Consider the following 21,749-nt stretch of genomic DNA (forward strand, 5'->3'; position numbering starts at 1 on the left):
AAACGTGATGGATTGATACTACTCACACGAGAAACACACACACACCTACACACAAACACATATATAGCGGATCCCAGATCAACCAAAGCTTGGACTCTGTTTCTCTTTTGGTTTAGAGATGTGCATTCCTCACATAGCTCCTCTCTCCCGTCCTGCTTGTGACAACACTGTCCTGTCCTGAGCTCCTCCTCCAGCACTCTGTTGTTACAGGGTTTTGTCCGTTATATGTGACTACAAAGACCAAACTGACCATTGAAACCTCTAAATGAACACAACCCCGGCATGGGAAACCTTACTGCTTCATTATGTAATGGTCAAAAGGTATTAAGATAAGATTAGATCTCAGGTTTAGTCAACTAAGTGAGCTTAAGGATGCTACTGTTAACACGTTTTTACCTGACTCCCTGTGTGTCTCTTCAGCTGTCTAGTAGCTACAGCATTAAGTGTGCTGTGATGGGACTGGCATGGACCTTCCCATTTACTGCTCAACAAAAAGCCATGTGATAGTACATCAATAAATGTAAAACTTCTTAAAAAACAGAAGGGGGGGGGGAGTCCTCTTTCCAACATGCCCCTCTCCATATCATTGTATTCTCTCTTTTACCTTGATTTTCTTTTCACATCAATAACTTTCAGTGCCTCATCCATTTCTCTCTCTTCCTTTCTTGTCTCCTCTACACTGCAGGTTATTGACCCACAGTCACATCTGTTCATCTGAGAGTCAGGTTACAGTAAGCTGGATCTCAGGAGACCTGGTGAAATCATTTACTGTACACTATAGACTGGATGGTAGAAAAAAAATTCTATTAGGACCTTTTAAAACCAGGGTTTGAGGCAAATGTCCTGTTTCCCACTGCCACAACATGTGATGAAAACATGAACACAGAGATGTTCATGATTATAAATATCAACCAGTGATCTCTAGCTCAAGAGTTGTGTAATGGACCTATTGGATGACTGATATTACCTGTGAAGTCATCATCAATTTTCCCAAAAATTTCAAATGAATTTGATTTTTCTTGCTATACACTCATCTCTAATCACAAACAAGCCCTCACATTTAATCTAACTGTCCCTCCCTTTCTTTCTTGTCTACTTTCCCCCCACACAGGCCATCTGTCTGTCGATCAGGTTACACAGCATGTTTGACCCTCTGGGGCCTCTGTAGAAGGGCTTTCTAAAGACCGGAATCTGACCGTCTGCTGCAGAATGTGATAATAAAAAATGACCATGTGTACAAAGTGTGATCACATTCCTCCTTATTGGTTAATTTTCCAGTTTCTATTTTCACCACCTAATCTTAAGTATATTTGAGCCTAAATGAAATCGCACAGCACTTCATTTGGCGTCAATTGTCCAATTTTGTCCTAAATGGGGGAGCTGTTGAAGCTTCTTGTAAGCTGTTCAGATGTTTTCTCTTTTTACACAAAAATATGTACCTTACAGCTCCTGTTGGGAGTTTTAGCTGCTTTTGAAAGAGACTGAAAATTAATATTGACTCCTTTAAGTGATCTAGAAAAGCGATTGAGACCATCAGCAGCAAAATCAATGATTTCTATACAGTTATTTTTAATGCTGATTACCACTGCAGAAAGGTGTCAGACTAAGTGTCTTATTATTATGTTTTTATATCCTTCTTTAATTTCTTATTTAATCAAACCTTATTTTCATCCATCTGTTTTAACTCTCAGTTTCAACTAAGGGTGACAGACAGACAGGCCTGGTTGTGAAATCAGTGTCAGAAGTGGAATTGTGCCTCATTAGGCCTGACACACACCACACACACACATGCACACATGCACGCACACTCACACTTAAGAACAAAGGGCAGTTTTAAGCCTGTTTTTAAGCCTTTGAAAACCACCAGGGGTTTAGGGTTGGAGTTGTTGGTGTGTGAATACATACATGAGTTGGTGTGTGTGTGTGTGTGTGTGTGTGCGTGTGCGTGTGCGTGTGCGTGTGCGTGTGCGTGTGCGTGTGCGTGTGCGTGTGCGTGTGCGTGTGTGTGTGTGTGTATGTCAGAGGGCAGGGGAAGGTGAGGGAGTCAGCAGAGCGGCAGTAGGACCAAAAGAGAAAAAAAGCAGGAGGAAGAAGAAAAAAAGGTAAAGACGCCCAAAGGATCTTGAAAGGATCGGAAAGGAAGGAGGAGGACGAAGGAGATGAATTATGCCAGCAATCACAGTTCTTTTAGTGTGTGTGTGTGTGTGTGTGTGTGTGTGTATGTGTATGTGGGTGGGTATTAGAGGGTTCACTGGCCAACCTTTGACCCGCCACTGACTCATTAGCTGAAACAGTGAGCAAAACGCAGGCTGTGACCTCACTGTGGCCTGAGCTTCAGCTCTTTCCTCCATGTCTTCTAAAGCTGCATTGTTCCACAGTGGATGTCTTTTTTCCCCCTTTCTCTCGTTATTCTTTCTTTTCTAGAAATGATTAACCAGATCTGCCTATTTATCATTTAAGCCATTGTCTATCCTTCTGCTATTTATCTGAATCTCTGTCCACTTTCATAGAATAATGCATTGACTAATGAATATATAAAAAGTGTGGGATTTTCATTTAGCTCTGTTATTATAGTAAAGATAACCCCCCTCTTCCCCCCAAAACGGCCAATTGAATACATTTATCCACAATATTTGTCATAAGTGATGATGACTTAGTATGTTAAAAGTATAGTCATGCAATGCCATTAATGCATATTTTCCTTTATAATATTAAAACTTCTTTATTTTCACAAATATACAAGAACTTCAGACTAACTCCCTTAATCTTTCTTCATATCAAGCATCTATATTTCTATGCCAATCCTACAAATAGTGTTCCCTATTGAATGCATTTTTGTGAAATTAGAGCTAGAAACATAGCTATTATATTGTTTTGATGTTTTGATTCTGTCCTCAGGCAGTTATCTTGTTCCTTGTGCAAATGTTAATAAAGTTAATGGCAGAGAGCTGGAGCCTGAACACACAGAGCGATGGTGCACATTAGACGACCATTAGATACACTACACAGCACAGTGTAATACCCCAGGAATGCCTGTGATCACTTCTGCTGAACAGGACAATGTAGCAGCATTGACATGTGTCTGACATATTTCTTGTGATGGACTTTGACCTTTTACAGACACAAAAATGAAGCAGGACAAAGTCATCGAGACGAATAAGGATTTCATTTTCTCCATTTCTTGACATGAAATGCTCTATTAGTTTCAGTTACTGTTGTGTGGGATTTTATGGGAATCCCCACACACTGATGATGTAAACCAAACTACACAGTCATTCTTCAAAGTGAAAGAATGATTGTTCTGGCTTGTTTTTTTGGCAGTATGACACCCTACTCAAGGACACTTTAAAGGCTTTATATGTGATTTTTTGATCCAGCAGATGTCGCCCTTGAGCACCAGCATGAAACCAAAACAACTCGCGGTGCATTGTTGTGTTAGCATGCTAATGCTAGCGCTCTTTATTTTACTCGTATCTTCACACTGCATGTAAATTTACCTGAAATGAGGGTGATCTAGAAACGCTTAGGCGACATTCAATTAAGCAGTGAGTACAGTATGTTATTCTTCTTTTCTCTAGTCCCTCAATTAAACAACTTTTATACGTGAGGGGAGGAGTCAGCCGGCCGTCCCGGCGATGCAAACAAAGAAGAAGAAACCTCGGAAAACATCACAGACAGTGGGACTCGGGTGTTACACTCATTGTAGACAGTCATTACTCAGAGTTATTTTCAGAGGATATACTTGATTTCTATTATATCTAAGTGTGAAAAATAGCATATTAAGCCTAAAAGTAAAATACCTCTGATAAATAATGGGTTTTATCCACCCTAATGACCAATTTTGCAAATCTAGTATACGTTGCACTGTCTCTTTTAATGGCAATGCTGGTTGGATGGTTGGTACAGAAATTCTGGCCCAAAGGTTGGTTCTAGTGATATTTAGAGCAGGCAGTCGTATTCCCTGGAGCATAAATAAAGGTCAATCTATGATCCCTTCATTTTTGTGCACCACCATGACATTGACATTCATGGTTGTATGGAAAATTTCCTAAGACTTATTGGATGGGTTACCATTACATTTGGTACAAAAATGTGTGTTTTCTCCAGGGTAAATTGTTAATAATAATAATAATAATAACTTTATTTATATAGCACCTTTTAAAAACACAGGTTTACAAAGTGCTTTGACAAACAGCAAGAACAAAGCAAACTAAACCAAACACAGAAAAACATTAACAACAGTAAGAATATAACAGATGCAAAATACCAAAAATAATTAAAAACAATTCAACAGAAAAGAACCCAAAGTGCACGATACACAACCAGACATATATAACCCAACCATCATAAGAACCATCATAAGAACCCAGGAACACAAGAAGTTAAGTGACCTCTTAACTTTCCATCTAACATTTATATAACAAGAATTGCTGAATAATTTAGTTTACGACAGAACACCAGCAAACTTCAAGTTATATACAGAGTATATTCCTATTGACCTCGTCATTATGTTAGCAAGCTATCTCACTAAGAGAAGTTGGTGAACCCAGTCAACAAACCTATTAGATATAAACATGTTAGTATTCTAATCATGAGCCTGTTAGCAACTTTATACTAAGTTCAGCCCAGCGCCTAGCATAGGGAATCAGTTGTGTTTTTTCACTAACAAAGACCACACCAAGATATTGATTTAGAATAGGATGGATAATCGGAGGGTGGACAGATGAAGGGGATGAAGGTATAAAGGTTAGGGTGTTTCAAGTTTCAAATACTCGGTTGGCCTGTCCAACTATTGGTCCACCCTGCAGGTGGAACAAGCAACGCCTTATTTGCTAAACATTCAGGTCTGTTTTCAGAAGCTTAAATGTAAAAAGAATTCTGCATGGTCATCACATCAACAACTCTCGGTTGTCAAAGAAAGACTGTGGACTCTAACCGGTGATGCCAACATAATGGTGTAAACACTCTTCTGTAGTTTTAAATATAGCCACAGTGACGCCACAGTCAAAGTGCTGACTCAGACTGTCTGGGTGGACTGTCAACTGTTTACTGCCACTGCCTGACTCTGTTTATGTTTATGTGCACAAGTCTGTGTTTGTCTTTCTGTGTTTCTGTGCTTCTGTGTGCATGTTAGGTGGCTTTCCTTTGGTCAAAAGATGTGTGTGAAAGAGTGATGAAGTGTACACTGACACGTGTCCAAACTGGGAAGTGCATAAAAGCCATCAAAGTAAAAACACCATGACAACCAAACAAATGAACTATTTCAACCTGAAATGCTCTTCATTTCACAGTGTCTATTCCAATGAAACTGAAGCCAAGAAAAACTAAACCTAGCTTTGATAAGAAGGCAAATCAGGGAAATCGAAACAGCCTGGTTCTGTCTTCATTTAAAACAATAAAAATGTACCTTTTATGCTGTGCTTGTTTACTTCATCAAAAGTAGTTACAAATAACGCTGGGTTTGTTATGGGAAGTAAAGGGTTGGATTGTTTCTTGATTGATCTGGGTAGGGTGACTTCCTGTCGTCACTATGAGGTTGCCAGGCAACCAGCTCATAATAATTGTTGATATTTCTTCAGTCTGCATGCAGTTTTATTGTTTAATATTTCGTAGTAGATTTTGCATTTAATCTATGACTTAAATACTTAGCAGAATTAATTAATAAAAACAAATTTGAATAAAAAGGTATTTGAAATAATAATAAGATGCCTTTGCCCAAACAAAGGACAAGAAATCTCCCGTCCCAAACACGAAAAGAGAAAAGGGAAAACAGTAAGGAGCGTCTGCAGAGAGAAAGTTAGGGAAGGCAGAGCTGGAGCAAGAAGCATGTTTAGACTAGAGCTCACCCATGCCAGGTTAGGCTGCTTGCTCTACCTCCCACCCACTCCCCCATCTTAATAAGATAAGAGAGAATGTTAGCAGGAGGACAGGGAAGGCAGAGCCAGGGTGAAAAGCCTGATTACTGTATGCTAGAGCTAACCCTCTTCAGGCTAGGCTGTACAAATCAGAACGTTTTTGTAGCTTTGGACTTCTGCATCACTGTTCAGATTTCAGACCTTATTTAGATTAGTGTTTGGTTTAGAAAAACATCATGCTGAGGAGGGAGGGATCACTGCTGCTGTCTATGGATCTGACCCCTCACTGTCTTACCATCTGAAACACTGAAGACTATGTTTGATGGTGTGTTTGGCCGGAATAGAAACAACCCTGCCAGAGACAGAATCTCTCTAGTGTCTTTTTATGTTGTTTTGTTAAGATATTGTATGTACATTAGCATGTGTGCACCTGTGCAGTGCATACAAGTTTTTGCTGGATAAAATTATAGTGTAAAAAGTTCATGGAGAAAAACACAACATTTTGAAGATCATTTCTTCTGCATAAGAATAAAGGGAAAAGATTTCCACTTTTTACATGGAAAAAAAGGGCGCATTTGTTTCATGAATGGAAACAAATGAAAACATACGATGGATGACTGATGTGGCTGTAAATGACAAAAGAACTCCTCGATATCGAAACAAAAAAAACACATTTTTCATAACAGAAGGAAGACGAATAGAGAGTGAAGGAGAGAGCCAGTGGAGGAGAAAGATGTTGACCTCAGAAAAACACACGTCCCTGTAATTAAGGTCAATGGTGTGAGGTCAGCTCAGTTCCCGGTGTGTAGGGGAGTGTTCCCACAGATACTAAAAGTCAAAAGGAATAAGAGGGGAGTGAGTGTTTAACATAGGATGGAACTAACATCTTAAAGGCCAGAAAGGCAGCTTATCTCTTGCTCCTTCAATCTCTCAATCACTCCTTCATCTGGAGCAATTTTACAAATTCCCTCCTCAACTCAACTACTCAACCGTCTCCACTGTTACTCTGTCTGTGAAAAACACACAAAAAAAGGACACATACACACAAAAATCTGAGCACACACCCCACACACACACACGCACACGCACGCACGCGCACACGCACAGACTAAGACTGGTCAGGTGAAACTGGAGCCTGGAGTTTAGTATGAATGGAGCTCGTTGTCTGTCTGCTACAGCTGTGTAATCACACTGATGAAGGGTTTGTTTAACGTACATACAAAGAGAGACACACACACTTAGGATATATATGTTAGGAACATATGAACAAATGCGCGCACACTCACTGTCAGAAGCATGAACATAAATACAGTTACACATATACTATATGAAGACAGAACTGAGGCATGTCAGAACTCAGTTGGGGAAGCTACTGTTTCACACACACACACACACACACACACACACACACACACACATAGAGTTTGCTAATTGTGTGTGTGTGATGTAATCCTGGGTGGTCTATAGGCTGCTCGTGGCCTCTACATGTTGGTCAGTGAAGCTGAGCTGGCTCTGCCCAGACTCCATGCACACACAGGTCATCACATTTAGACACATATAATCACATACAGTGTATTCAACGTATTTCTGGAAACTGAATGTTTCTCTTCTGTAGATCAAAATAGAACATCTTGATTTTTTTTAAAACTTTTTTTGGAGGCCAGTAAAAAGAAGTGGCATGGTGGCCTTTGGTTTGGAAGCATTATAGAAGGTCATGAGTTCAATCCTTGCAACACCCTATATCAGCTGTATCCCTCCTAAAGTCAGTGTAAAGCAATACAAAATATGTTTTTAAGTTTGTTATACAACAGAAAAATTTGGTATTAACCATCAGAGAAAACTTCAGTAATTAAAAAAAAGCAAATAATAAAATAAAGTTTTAGAATTATACAAAATGAAGCCATTATCTCTGTGCTATGTTGTGGGCGTGTCTGTTAAATGTGCCAAAACCACGCCCACTTCTGGGAGAAAGATATGCCTTTCTTAACTGTCAAAAACTGCTGTGAGCTGACAATGGAGGGTTAATCTCGCTGCTCTATTGGACCTTCTCTTCCTTGAGGAATTTGAATAAACACACCAAGCTTTTCCTTAAGTTCTGACATCCACGGAAGATGCACTTGCAGAATGAAGGCACAGCCAGCTGCCAAAGCTGCAGACTGTTGTGGGAACGTGTGGAAACTTGCGATCGAGGGGGTGAACCCCAGTTTCTAAAGGAATCAGTGCTTTCGTATTGTTGTAGCGCTCGTGGTTATGCTAACCAACCCCAGTTTGTTATCGAGCTACCAATTCGCCTCACCCAAAAAAACCTGAACCTAAAGTTAGGAAAATGTACTAATGTTCTAAATTCATAATTTTGTCAAACATAGATCTCAGTCTTTTCACAAGTTTACAACAAGCATTGGATGGCCTGGTGGTTGTGTGGCCTTATCTATGTACGAAGGTTATAGTCCTCATCGCAGCTGCATGTCATCTCCCACTCCCACCTCCCAACATTTCCTGTCTCTCTTCAGCTGCCCTGTCTAATAAAGGCAAATTGTCCCCCCGCCCAAAACATTTTTTAAAGCAACCCTTTTATCAAACATTCACATATGTTTAAAGATCAATTTCTGATTTTGCTTTACATGGATTTTAAAAGTCATTACAGAACAAAGTTTTTGTTCATGATTTTGTCTTTTAACCTTCAAAATGTCTGATCTTGTGATATATTTTGTGTCTACTATTGTCATCAAGACATGCCATCAGGCGATCCTCGATAAAGAAAAGTAAAAAAAAAGGAATACACTACATAAATAAGGTTGCAAACACCCTGTGGGTTCTTTATTTATTTAACCCTACCTCTGGCTGAACCCTTAATTCCTGAACCTTAAGTGACACAAAAAGCTAACTTGTTTTGGCTCCCAATTTTAACTAAAGTTGGACTTGTAAGTAAATTATTGAAGGAAGCGCCACTAATAGCAACATTACTTCCTTTTATCCCTTCAAGTTGCTGTCAGAGTGATATTGTAAAATCTTATTTTTAAACATGTGATGTGTCCACTTGGCCAAGAAATCAGGTTTTTCCAGTAGAAATCAAGCTGTGCTAATTAGGTTTATCTAATGCCTTAACTAAGTGCAGGCCTCTCATTAAAATACCACTTAGGAAATTTGTCTTTGCAAGATGCCACATGAAAACACACCGAAGCCCTGATCGATGAACTGTTGTGGAGAAACCCACAGGCTGGGCAGATCTCAATGTGGTGGGGTTTAAAACAAACACATTGTGAGGAAGTGATCTCACCACAGGGCAGGTCCAAAGTGGGAGTGTTGCACCTTTTTATTACATGTTGAGCTGTTTAAACGCAGTGTTTTGTGTCTTGTGACGACTCCCATGACTGCAGTGGATTAAAAGGTAGCATTGTGTTGTGCTGCGTAGGACTGGAGCGTTACCTCCTCCACGAGGAGCTCCTCATACCCTTTCATTTAACTGTGAGTGTCTGGAGACTCATGAGGAGTGATCTTCAAATGGATTATGTAATTGGTTATTAGGCTTGTCAGCTAATAAGAACACATTGACCTAATTGAAAGGTTGTTTTTTTTTATTACTCAACATCTGGAAATGTTGATCTGCATTACTTCTTTACAAAAAAGTATTTTAAGCATGAGTGGAGATGTATTTGTTCATTTAGTAAAATGGAAATAAGAGAAGAAAAGGTAAGACAAAGTATAATAACGTGGTAAAATTAGACTTACAGTGATATCCTTTCCAGCCCAGTTGCACTCCTCCCTCCAATCGACAGGAGCAGGCCAGTAGATCTGAAACACAACATGCAAAGGCACATTATCCCAAATCTCCATTTATTCGTCCATTCATTGATTTATTTAGCAGCATAAGTCTGGTTGATGCCATTTTTAGACACTTAAAGGTAGAGTGGGATTGTTGGTTTGGCCCCTCCTCCTGGGCTCATCACCACCAGCAGTGTTTGCCAACTGCAGGACTTTATTTGTTAGTTTTCTGCTTGTACTGCAAGCTACCTGAGAGTTTTCCATTTGTTGTAATGGAGAAGCCAATAATTTAGCAAGGCAGCAGCGCAAGCTAACCGATGGTGTTTGGCACTTGCCTGTATAACAGAAAGCAGTCCAGCTCTGCGTCGCGCTTCAACCCAAGCTGCATTATTTTTGTGCAAGACTATATTTTTTAAAATGCTACTTGCTCTACCTTTAAAAGCAAAAACATGTTGGTCCCTTCTCTATTAGTAATAAGCACTTGAGCAAGAAGCACCTCAAACGAACCCAGAGGTCTGTTTCAATGAAGGTTTTCATCAAACTTCCTTCCAGCCTCATGCATCGTGTCAATCTTCACTTTTCTTCTTTTGCTCCCGCCCCCTCCCATCTGCTTCTTTCTTCTCTTCTCTGTCCTTACATCCTTTTTATTTTAAAAGAGGAGGACCCCAGGACAATGAAAAACTATGCAGCTATGCTGCATCTGCACACCCAAGTCATAAATCAAACTCGCCCATAATACTTACACCAACGGAGGCTTTAGATCTAGCTCACAAAGCCTGTCATTTACCCAAATACAGCTGTGAACAGATATTTGCAGGAGGCAGTTTTTGTTGTTGTTGTCTCCAAGTATTTGAGTTTGTTATTGTCAATGAATGTTTAGTGTGTTATTCTCCAGTTTGGGCATCTGTAAAGTCAAACATAAGCGTCCGAAACTAAAAAACCTTCACTTCAAGGTATATGTTTCTGATATCAATCATAATGTTCTTTGGTTGGATGCCTCCTTTTTATCTCCATCCATCTCTTTGATTTTTATACCTTTCCCGATTAATTCCACATTTTTCTATCTTCTCTTCATACATGTGAAAGGCTCACTTTACTGGTCACACATGTGCAAGAAAAAAGTCAGTCTTTTTTACAAGGGGCATCTTGATACCATGCGTCAACACTTGTGACTATTTTGTTCTTTGTATATTTTGGTCCACATGAAAACTAACTCATAAAGCATGCATGTGTGGCCTGACAGTAATAAATAATTATTTAAAATCAAGACAACGTGACACTAGTTAAAATAAAATAAAAAACACTTCCTCATTTTCATCATTTGCCAGAACGATCTCATTGATGTAGTTTAAAAATAACACAAGCAGAGAAATCAAATTCACAAGGTTGCTAATTGAGTAATACTCTCCATTACGGTCATACATCTACCAGAACTAGTCCCCTAAGTCATTACGCTGTGATATAATTTTTGATTCATCCCACATTGTCTAAAAGGTCTGCAATGTGTTTAAGATTCTCGTAAGCTGCGTGTCTTTTTTCAATAACAAATTGAAGAATGTTTGAAACCTCAGAAGTCAAGTCTGACTCATTAAGCTTGATCAAAAGACCTTTTATTTTGCTGTGGGACAATAAAAGTTTAATAATATTAACGTGTATTATCTCTGCCAAACAAAAGCGGTTTCATTGCGTTATATTATGTTTTTTTTAACTGACTTTTTGCCCTTTGGGTTTTTACCAACCTTGTGCTCCTGCTTTGCGATGTTATCCAATGACAGCGACAGCAGGAAGTTCTTAGCTCCAACGAAGAGACGGCCTCTCTCTTCATCCAATAGCAGAGCGCTGAAGCAACAGGAACGCTCCAGCTCGAACCGCCGCACTCCGTGGAACTGCTGCAACTCTGAAATCACACAAATATCCGATTATAGACGAGCCACACCTAGATTTCTCTAGCTAAATGTTGCTCCAAGTAAGTGTTGGTGGGTTAGTATCTTTGTCATGATTCGGTGTTTAAGTATACTGCTTATGTGTTGCACATGTTAAACGTTGTATCCTGGTTTTAAGATTGGGTTAAGACATTATCCTGGATTGGAAAAACTGTGAGCTGGAGTGGAAAGAAAACAACATACTATGACAAAAACCTTGTGTCTCAATTTTATACCATTATAGTCGCCATTATATTCTGTCCAAAGAAGATATTTTCTTTTCTATTTATAGTCCCTCACAGATTTCACATCGCAGGTGTTTGTTTCCGTTATATCGACATGCATATGACACTTTTGAATGAGTCTCTCCAGGATTTCTCAGCTACGTAGGCGGGTACTTTGAAAACGCAGTTTTCCCTCTATTTTGATGAACAGAGACACCTGAATGGACTACGAAGGTCACTGCTGCTTCTTACAACACTCCAACTTTCTGAGGAATTACAAGAACATTTTATTAAATAAATTGTTTTTTGACATGGCTTGCGCATGTCAACCGTCAGTTGTTTTTTTGTGTTTGCATAGGGACAAAGATGTTTTTCAGAACGTGGGTAGACAGAATTATTATTTTTTTTAAACAGAGGAGGAAAACCTCTGTTTTTTAAAAAAACTTGTGGACTAGGCCTTTATGAAACATAAAATGAGCTGTTTGACCTTTCATTGTAGGTTTTCAACTAAATCTGTCTTCTTATGTTGGGTTAAAAGCCCTAAATGTGCTCTCTTCCTGTTGCATAACCCCATGGACACTCTCACAAGCCTCTTTAAAACGCAATGAGGTGCCAAAACAGAGAAAGCACTTTGTTCATTGCCATTATATGTGTGCTTATTCTTTTTTTAAGGAAGTCTTGAGGAAAACAAGTAACACTAAAAAATGACCCAAAAGGGCCTCAGGTCATCTGAGTCTTCAGATCTGAATAAGTCGGTTGGCCACAGGCCAGATATCATGTGGTTGATAAGGAAGATTACCACTTTATATCAGTATCCACATTTCTGAGCCTTAAATCTAGCGTCTTGTCAACAGGAAGGACAAAATCCTCTGAATGTAACAGCACCATTTGCTGTCAATGGAAAAAAGAAATGGAGTGTCTTTGTAGTTTCCAAACTGGCAAGAACAAATCCTGGGGGAAACATGCTGAGGAAAATCAAGCTTGTTTTATTTAAGTAAGGCTATAATAGTTATCCAAAGCCATTGGAAAACTGTGTTTTTAAGAAATAAAGGGACTGAAACCTCCCCCGCTGAAGAGCTTTAGAGAGCAAGACCAAGGCACTCTTGGCGCAAACATTACAATGGCTTTATTAGTCTGCTGTTGTTCTAATGACAATTTATAACTTTAAATAAGACTCTGACGCCACCAAACAGCCGCCTGCATGACATCAGGACATTAGGTCTACTACTAATGTTTTATATGTTTGTGCCACTTTCAGTAAATGTGTTATGTGAAAAAGACAGTTATAGTACTTGCTGTATTATAGTATCCATTTCTTCACATGTATCCATTATATAAGTGCCTGACATAAGTAATGGGTTAGTCCACAGCCGCTCTCATTGTACTGTGTGGCTGTATGGAGAAAAAATAAACTGTGCTATTCTTAGATCTTCAGTAGTGGTATAAGAAGTATAAAAATAGCTTTCTTCATCTGAGTGAAGGCTGCAGAAATAGTTGAATTAACATGGCAGAGTTGCTGTAGAAAAAAACATTTCATTTACTTTATCTTGTGTTTCTTAAATGTGTGTGAAGATGGAAGTCTTGTTGACTCACGCAAACCAAATGTACTTCCAAATACAAACAAATAAATAAGCCCTATCTTATACTGCTAGTGGTCCAAAAAAGTTGAGTGTGGCTTCAATCAATACAGCCAATCATCTGTCTACGGCCCCTTATACTAACTCAGACCCATATTCGTCAAGCACAGTTCTCTATTTCTCTTCCTGAAATTAACTTGTCAATGTGTTGGATGTAGTGTGCTGCGTGTTTGATTAAACGGTAAAAGCTCATCACCCTAGCTAGAGGGCAACAGACTTACTAGTCGGTTTAACAAATTATTAATATTTTTGCTCACAATGCTCCAACTGCTGCGCAGTCACCTGCCACTAGCTGGGGTTGTAGCCATAGACTGGCTGTACCTGAAGCTAATGGGTCTGCTCTCCCTACCCTACTACCCCAATGTAAACAAGCACAGTGAGGGATAGCATCTCGTCCGTGCAGCGTGGTTTGGCAGTATTCTGGTCTTGAGATTAAAATGTATGTAGGCTGTGTCAGATATAAACTTGCATAATGACCAAAGTTTAATCACATTTATCACAGACGTGGATGTAAACTTGCAGGGAAGAGAAAAGGCCTGCACTGCTAACGTTAGCCACACACAAGTTAAATTCATTTTGCTCAATTTTGGCTGTTTAACTTGATTTTCAATTGCCATTGAACCAACTAGGAAATCAGTCGTCTAGGAACATCACTAGTTGGACGCAGGACAAAATGTTCTTTAGTAACATGTTGATGAACTTGTGTCAGCAAGTAAGAATGTCCGAAACTTTTTAATGTTGACATGTCCATCCATCCATCCATATATCCATCCAATTATCAATGTCACTGGAGCACATCCCAGCTGTCATTGGGCGAGAAGCAGGTTACACACTTAACCAGTTGCCAGTCAATCACAAGGTATATTGACATGTGGACATGGACTTGGAAAATGTAAAGCGTAGCATTTTTAGTATTTCCTTGCCACCTGCCACAAAGAAAACAGTCTAAAACTGCTGAGTAAACTATCATTTATGGTGCATCATGAAGAAAAATATTTTTGAATGATACTGTGCTGAGCAAGTTAGCAAGTTAGAAGTTGAAATGTAAAAACATTTGAGTTACTGACATGGGGACACTTTACATGTAAAATTTAGCATGTAAGGTTTATGTTTGATGCAGCCCTAATGGTTGGTTAGTACATTTTATGTATTCTTACATAATTCTGTTCCCATGATTATCATGTTATTTTAAAATGCTCACAAGACTGGAAGAACAACTGAGTGTAGCAGTGCAGCTCAAGGGAGGACACTGTAAGTAAAAAGTTAATATGACTTGAATATCTACAATATTGTCCATTCAGTGGCCACCTGCTTGAAAATGATTGCCCCCTATCGCAGGCTATATGAGAAATAAAAATGAGTCCACAGTTAACCCATTTATTTGCTGCATTGAATACTGCAGTTTGTATGATCCTGCCGACCTGCAAACTAAATCAAATCAGGTGTTTCAGTGATTCATGAGAATCTCTTTTAGTCCCCCATGTGCCATCTAAAACTAAGATATTCTGCTCTCTTCCCAACCTGAACCATATGCTTCATGTTACCTTCAGCCTAAATTAAAGAGAGCACATATCTCTGCTGGGCAGACGGCCTTCGGCGAGTATCACGTCCTTGGTGAGTCCTTAGTTCAGGCTGTAATTGCTGGCTTTCAATGATAGAACACGTCCCTGGTTTCTGTGGTTGTGCAGGGCATTGAGCTGCCGGCTTCTAACTTACAAAGCTGGATATGAAACACAAAAAGCCGCCGCAGTGTGTTTAAACTGTGTGTGTGCTGTTTGTGTATAGTAACAGCAACCACAAATTAGTGCTGGCTACTGATCAGAAGCAATTACTCTGCAAAGGATGTGGCAGAAACTCACATGACACACACAAAGTGCGAGTGGATGATTTCAGAGAATTAAAAAAAAAAAAAATGCATCAAGTCATGAAAAAAGACAAAAACTCACACATGAAAACTTACATGAAGAAACCACAACACACCAGAGAAAAGTTAACCCATTTAACTTTCTTCCACAAAGCTTTTGTTCTTACCTTTGTATGAGAGCTTCATGCGCGGTGAGGAGGATGAAGAGGAGGAGGAGGAAGCAGAAGAAGAGGGAGCGGAGGGTGATGTGGAAGTGCGAGACGTTGTGCTGGAGGAGGCGTGAGCGGCAGCCAGACCCAGCAGGAACAGAGAGCTGCAGGTGACCATCATGGCCGCCATCATCATCATCATGGTCATCATCTTGGCAACACTTTCCTTTCGAAAGCTGATGTAGAAAATTTCCGTTTTCTCAGGCTAACTTAGATTCCACGGAGCAGTTATGCCAAATATTCAGCTTGGACTGGTTTGGGCTCAGCTCAGCTTTGCAAACCCAACACAGATCTTCCCTCTTGTTGTTAGCCTTTGGAAGCGTTAGAATCTCCTTTCTGGTTCTTAATTTTCGTTGTAATCTCTGTGTCGTCCTTCTTGGTGCTGAAGAGCTCTGTTTCAGTTTACCTCTTACATCCGAGATGGGACACAAAGCTCACACATGGGCATAGGGACCTAAAAATAGAGACAGAAAGGGAGAGGATTTAGAAAATGGACACTAATTGCATAAGTGCACTTTTGCTAGTGATGCCACTGCACACAAAGGAACCCACACACATGTACACACACACACACACACACAGAAACACTGGTGTCTGAGGTATATTTAGTAAGAGTCAGATGGATCCCCCTGCCAGGCTGTGTTAATGCCAGCCTCCATTATAACAACAACACTATAATCTCTTCACATTACAGTAGGACACGAAACTGAGTCCAAAACTCACACACAAACACACACACACACACAAATACACAAACACACACACAGACTACAGTGATGAAGTCTGTTTGTGTGCGATAGAGATATGCCCACTGCCAAGCCAAGCACAGTCTCTGTGTGTGTTAGCAGTCCTGCCAACTCAGAGTGGCTTCCCCCTTTCTCTCTCTCTCTCTCTCTCTGGCTTGCTCAGGCTGTCTCTCGCCCTCTCCACACTGGCACCAGAATCTCTTCATAGTGAGGACTAATGAGCCGACAGTGACGCTGATGGATGTATGAATGGGTGAGTGCATTGGTGCTCAACAGAAAGTCACTTGTGAGAGAATCCAAACAACACAAAGCTTTTTTGTAACCAGATTTGGTGTCAAATTGAATTAGAAAGCAGCAGATAAATGAAATTGGAAGTTATTTAGAGCTTCACAAAAGTGAGAAATGAGATTATAGTAGTTTGGTTAAATGAGTGTTTGGGGACTTGCTGTTCACTGAAACAAAAAAAGGGATGTCTATAAAAGTTAGCTTTGCAATTGGGTCAAATTTAAAGTGACAGACGTGTTATTGTTCGGGAGAAGTACCCAATAACTTTGTGCCCGGGTGGCGAGCGTGTTGCCGTAAACCACAGCTAAACCACAGCAGGAGCCGGAATGAGGTCACCGGTTTGTAAGCCTACATCTATATGAGTGCTGTGTAGTAAAGAGTGTGCCTGACACACACACCTCTCTTTCAGGACTTTAGACTCTGCGGTCAGCTGCAACAATAAAGCCTTTCAGTGGAAACAGTCCCCTTTATTACATTACACCTCACAGTTGGCACTCAGTCGGTGACAGGCCGCCAGTCTGCTTTTCCTCCTTTCAATCCTTTCTTTTTGTCTTCCTCCTAACGATTACCTCTATCACTGTCCTTTATCTGTCTCTCTGCAGAGAAACAGCTTTTGTGTCTCAGAGGCTCCACTCTGCTGATTACTGTATTGAATCTATCAGACATAAAGTGACAGTTATTGCCTTCTTTAATACTTGAAAGCTTAAAAAGAAAACAGTGGAAAACATGACCCAACTTCAGCCTTAATATTGTACATGCACAGGCTCAAATGTAATCAAAACATTATTCCTGGACCTGATTTTTAGCCTAGATTTGTCCAGCTGTGCAGTACTACTGTAGATGTTTCAGAAATCATGCAGCCATACTTGGGCTGCACCCAGGTTTCATTTCTGAATTTTATAATCACAAGCAAGTGTTCCAACCAAGCGGCAACCTATGGTGTTGAAAAAGTGAAGCTAATGCAGAAGTCCTACAGTTCATCAAGGAGCTCCAGGAGACCTATAAGTCACATACTGTATACACCACATTCAAAAATGCCCATTTATATCCATAGTTAAGCGCGCAGCTGACCTGATTGACAGGCAGGCGCAATGTGACAGTATGTCAGGAGGCTTAAAACCCGCCTCATCTCCTGTCGTTAGGTTGACTGAAAGTTAAGCTGAGACCGGATTTCCAGCATGGTGACGGCCACAGATAAGCTTCTGAAGCCCCCTGCAGTAACAGAGGGTTGACATCACTCAGGTTTCGTCCATTAATATTGACGGCCTATGGTTCAAACGTCCTTACAGGTGACTCCTTAGGGTGAAATAGAGAGCTTTTTCTGATAAAAGTGCATGTTGTATATCTAGAGTTATGATACATTTTGCACACCAAAAATATCCAAGTAAAGAAACTGACATGTTTGATTGATGTCCTCTGGATTTATTGACTTGAATTAGAGATTGGTAACAGAAACCTCTTGTTCTGTTGTCTATGGTCACTGAGGATGAGTGGAGCGAGTTGTTTTTTTAACTGTCTCACTGTAATCGTTTCTACTATCTTCAAGCATCAAGCATTTTCAAATAACCCCCCCAAAACCAATTCTGTCTATTTAAAGCATCTATTTTAATTCTATTGGTGAGAGCCTATCTGCATCAGTCACTTTCAAGCACAAACTTATATGCATTTTGAAATACTTTGATGAGAGTCTAGATCGAAACTCTCACCACATACACACATACGTACACACACATGCACATGAACACACACACACACACACACACACACACACACACACACACACACACATATATGCACACACACACACACACAGGCTTGTCAAGGCTGTTGGCACTGAGTTTTATGAATAATGGAGCTATTGAGGCGTGGAGACAGGAGAGCTCTCATAAGCTCACAGCTCCCAGGCCACAACACAACAGGACAGAGCCGAACAGGAACATAAACTCCCACATACCCTGCAGTATGTAAACACACTCACACACACATGCACACACACTCATGAATGGACAAAAGCGCACATGCAACTCAGTGTTTCAAATGTGCACAAAGAGTTGTTTTGTAAAGGGGGGGGGGGGGGATTGTCTGGGATACTTTTACAGTTCTGGTCTGCAGAGTTCAGGTGTGAAGCTGGAAAAAAAAAATCAAACTTCTGCTTGCATCAGTAAGTTATTTTGGATATATTATTCATTAAAAATGTGTGTGTTTAAGTGTGTGTGTGTGAGGCAGAGGGCAAGGCAGTGTTAGTGTTTGTGTGTGTGCTCAAGGTTTCTGCACTGAGCTGCAAAGATGCTGCAGTATTTCAGGCAGAAGGACGTCAGCACTCTCCTTAGCTGCAGCTCTCTAACAGACACACACACACACACACACACACACACACCCACACACACACACACACACACACACACACACACACACACACACACACACACACACACACACACACACACACACACACACACTCACACACACACACATACACACACACACACACACACACACACACACACACACACACACATACACACACACGTCACAGTCCGTGGGAGTGACAGGGGCCGCACTGAAGCCCTTACACTCTTGCCGGCTGCTATAAAAGGAGCGGCAGGTCCTATTGTTCCCTCCGGTCTCCCTGAGCCTTGTGTGAGTGCGTCTCTGAAAGCGTGTGTGTGTCTTCCCAATTATGAGCATAGGAGAGCATTATTGTTCTTTGCACATCCTTGTCTCATGTCAGAGCCCTGAGCGTGTGCAGGAGCACATATACTCATCTACAAACCTCTGCTTCTCAGCACTTAGATCTGCTAACACACAAACACACACACAAATACACAAACTCCTTGTATGCTCCATAATGCATCTTAATAAAAAAGCCATTGGGCCCGCTGACACTTGCATTCAGTTCAGCTTCAATAGACACAGAGCAGCGGCATGCCAAGAGGGAGTGGATTAAAAATAAAGACAGAGAGGGATATTCTTTAGAGTGTGTGTGTGTGTGTGTGTGTGTGTGTGTGTGTGTGTGTGTGTGTGTGTGTGGTGGTGGGGGGTGAGCCATACTGTCAAAAACCAGCCTAAATAGAGCGGGGTAGACAAAGCGGCCCTCCTCCAGGGTGAGACACGCTGTTCAGAGCGAGGTTAGAGTGCAACCTCATACTTTACAGTACATAATACAAAATGAATGGATATCGGCAGTTTAACCTGTCGACCTCCACTACCACAGGTTAGAGGGGACATAAAGGGAGGAGGCAACAGAGGGAGGAAACAAGGAGACAAGGATTGGAAGAAAGTGGGATGACAAAAAACTTCAAGAATAGAGCTATGAGTAGGAGAGATAGTTGGAGAGGAAAGGATGCATGACTGAGGGGCAAGGAGGATTAAAAGGCACTTGGGAAAAGAAGGAGGCAAACAAAGGGTTAAATGAGTGAGTGAGAGACAGAGAGAGAGAGAAAATGGAGGGAATTATAGATTTAAAAGGGTGGAAATACAAAGAAGCAGAAGAGATGAATAGATAATTAGGCATAGAAGAAAGGGGGGTTAAAAAGACACATGGAGAACAGACAGATGAACTGGGGAAGAGGCAATGAGCAAAAATGGATGGATAATTATTAGAAGTTTGTAAAAGAGAGATAGCACAGATAAATTGTGGGAAAAGAGGAGAGGGAGGAGAGGAGAACTGGAAAGTCAGAGAAAGGTAGGAGAATAGAAATGGAGGACAAAGATGTAGAAGAGGCGGGGAGAGAAAATTAGGAGGGGACAGAGCAATTTACAGAGGACTTCACCCTCGTCCCACTGAAAAGGGGGAATGCGATGGAGAAGAAAATGAGCGAGGAGAAAGGTGGGGTGGGGGGAGAGAAAGAAGCCAATTGTTTCGCCTGCAGGGAGAAAAGAGTTTCCCTGGCCTGCGACCAACGCGTCTAAGCCTCCCTGCGACGGAGAAATGAAAGGAGGGAGGAATGGATGGAGGAAGAAAGAGGAAGAATGGGTTTGTGAGGAGGTGGGAGGGCTTCTGCTTTACAGAGCAAATGAGTGAAACAGCAGGTTTCTGGTGGCTTTTGAACCAGTTTGTCTGATAGGTGGGAGAGAGAGCGGGGGGACAAGAGAAGGAGGAGGGAAATGAAGAGGTTATGAAGAACTGGACATGTAGGAACACAAATATCACATTTATTCAAATTCTTTGAGTTATATTTGATGTTGCACAGCATTTTCCTGTGAAACAAATAGACAGAAAAAAAATCAAATGTACAATCCAGGTGAAAACTATTTACATATCTGCTATTTGCCCTCCTTCTTAAAATCATCCTTGATGCATTTTTAAAATATTTAAAGGGTAGAAGGAAATGTTAGTGAGTGCACCGCATGTGTGGAGGTTCGAAACCGACCTGTGGCTCTTTTCCCACATGTCCCTCCTAACTCTCTCTCTGCCCGATTTCTGACTCTATCCACTGTCCTGTCTCTAAAATAAAGGTAGAAGGAAATAACAAACTGAGACCTAAACCTGTACTTTTCTGTGACTCAAATAATAGATTACACATGATTTATTTAGTCACTCATTGTTCTATGCTGCTGTAAACCCATGAAGAGGCTTTCAAAACAATAAGGAATCATGAATGATTCGTTGGAAGAGGAAAGAGAAAGAAAGTGATGAAGAGGAGGAGAGAAGGAAAGAGACAGCGTGGATGACAAGGACGAGCCAGAGTGGACCAAGCAATTCAAAAACCAAACTAACTTTATAGATATCAACTCTAAGTTTAAGGCTCCATGTAGCCACACAATAAATAGTTAAAAGATTACATTCTTGTAGAGCTGAGTCATTTTGATAGAATTAAACGCATCTGAAATCGATTGTGATTGTAAGTGCAACGTTCTTGCCACTGAGTGTTCTAATTCAGACAATTGCAGCTAAATCAAGTTAATAAATCGTCAAGATTTACTCCATGTGGGGACAATTTGATTTGATCCCAACAAGGTTATCCATTTAGTTCAGGGCTGGTTTAAGGGTTGAGGTTATAGAGGTAAGATAACAAGTTCAGTGTTAAAAAGATTTGGGGTATGAAACATGTATTGTAATGTTTTTTTGGACTTGATGTGTCTTATAGTCGTCACTGCAGCGCTGTATGAAAGCACACGTGCAGAAAGCATGCAGAAGGTTGGATAAGTTGACGTTTTGATTCAGTTGAGATCAAATTTGCTTGGCTTGCGGCTCTGATTGCTTCATTTCAAGAATAAAAACCACATGAGGGCAGAGAGGCTC

At 40.6% G+C, this 21,749-nt stretch overlaps 1 protein-coding gene across 2 annotated transcripts in view; it reads right to left on the reverse strand.

Moving 5' to 3' along the window:
• The window catches only part of sema3b (sema domain, immunoglobulin domain (Ig), short basic domain, secreted, (semaphorin) 3B), an 87,464-nt gene that overhangs the window by 13,008 nt on the left and 52,707 nt on the right, over positions 1 to 21,749 (reverse strand). For both annotated transcript variants that reach the window (XM_065961020.1, XM_020635336.3), the window contains exons 2-4: positions 15,432 to 15,927; positions 11,357 to 11,514; positions 9,585 to 9,647 (exon numbers count right to left, since the gene is read on the reverse strand). In XM_065961020.1, coding sequence (XP_065817092.1) covers positions 9,585 to 9,647; positions 11,357 to 11,514; positions 15,432 to 15,624 — 414 coding nt within the window. In that variant the 5' untranslated portion in view covers positions 15,625 to 15,927. The remainder of the gene's footprint in view (positions 1 to 9,584; positions 9,648 to 11,356; positions 11,515 to 15,431; positions 15,928 to 21,749) is intronic.

This window comes from Labrus bergylta, chromosome 12 (assembly GCF_963930695.1).
Source record: "Labrus bergylta chromosome 12, fLabBer1.1, whole genome shotgun sequence".
In the NCBI taxonomy this organism is placed as follows: domain Eukaryota; kingdom Metazoa; phylum Chordata; class Actinopteri; order Labriformes; family Labridae; genus Labrus; species Labrus bergylta.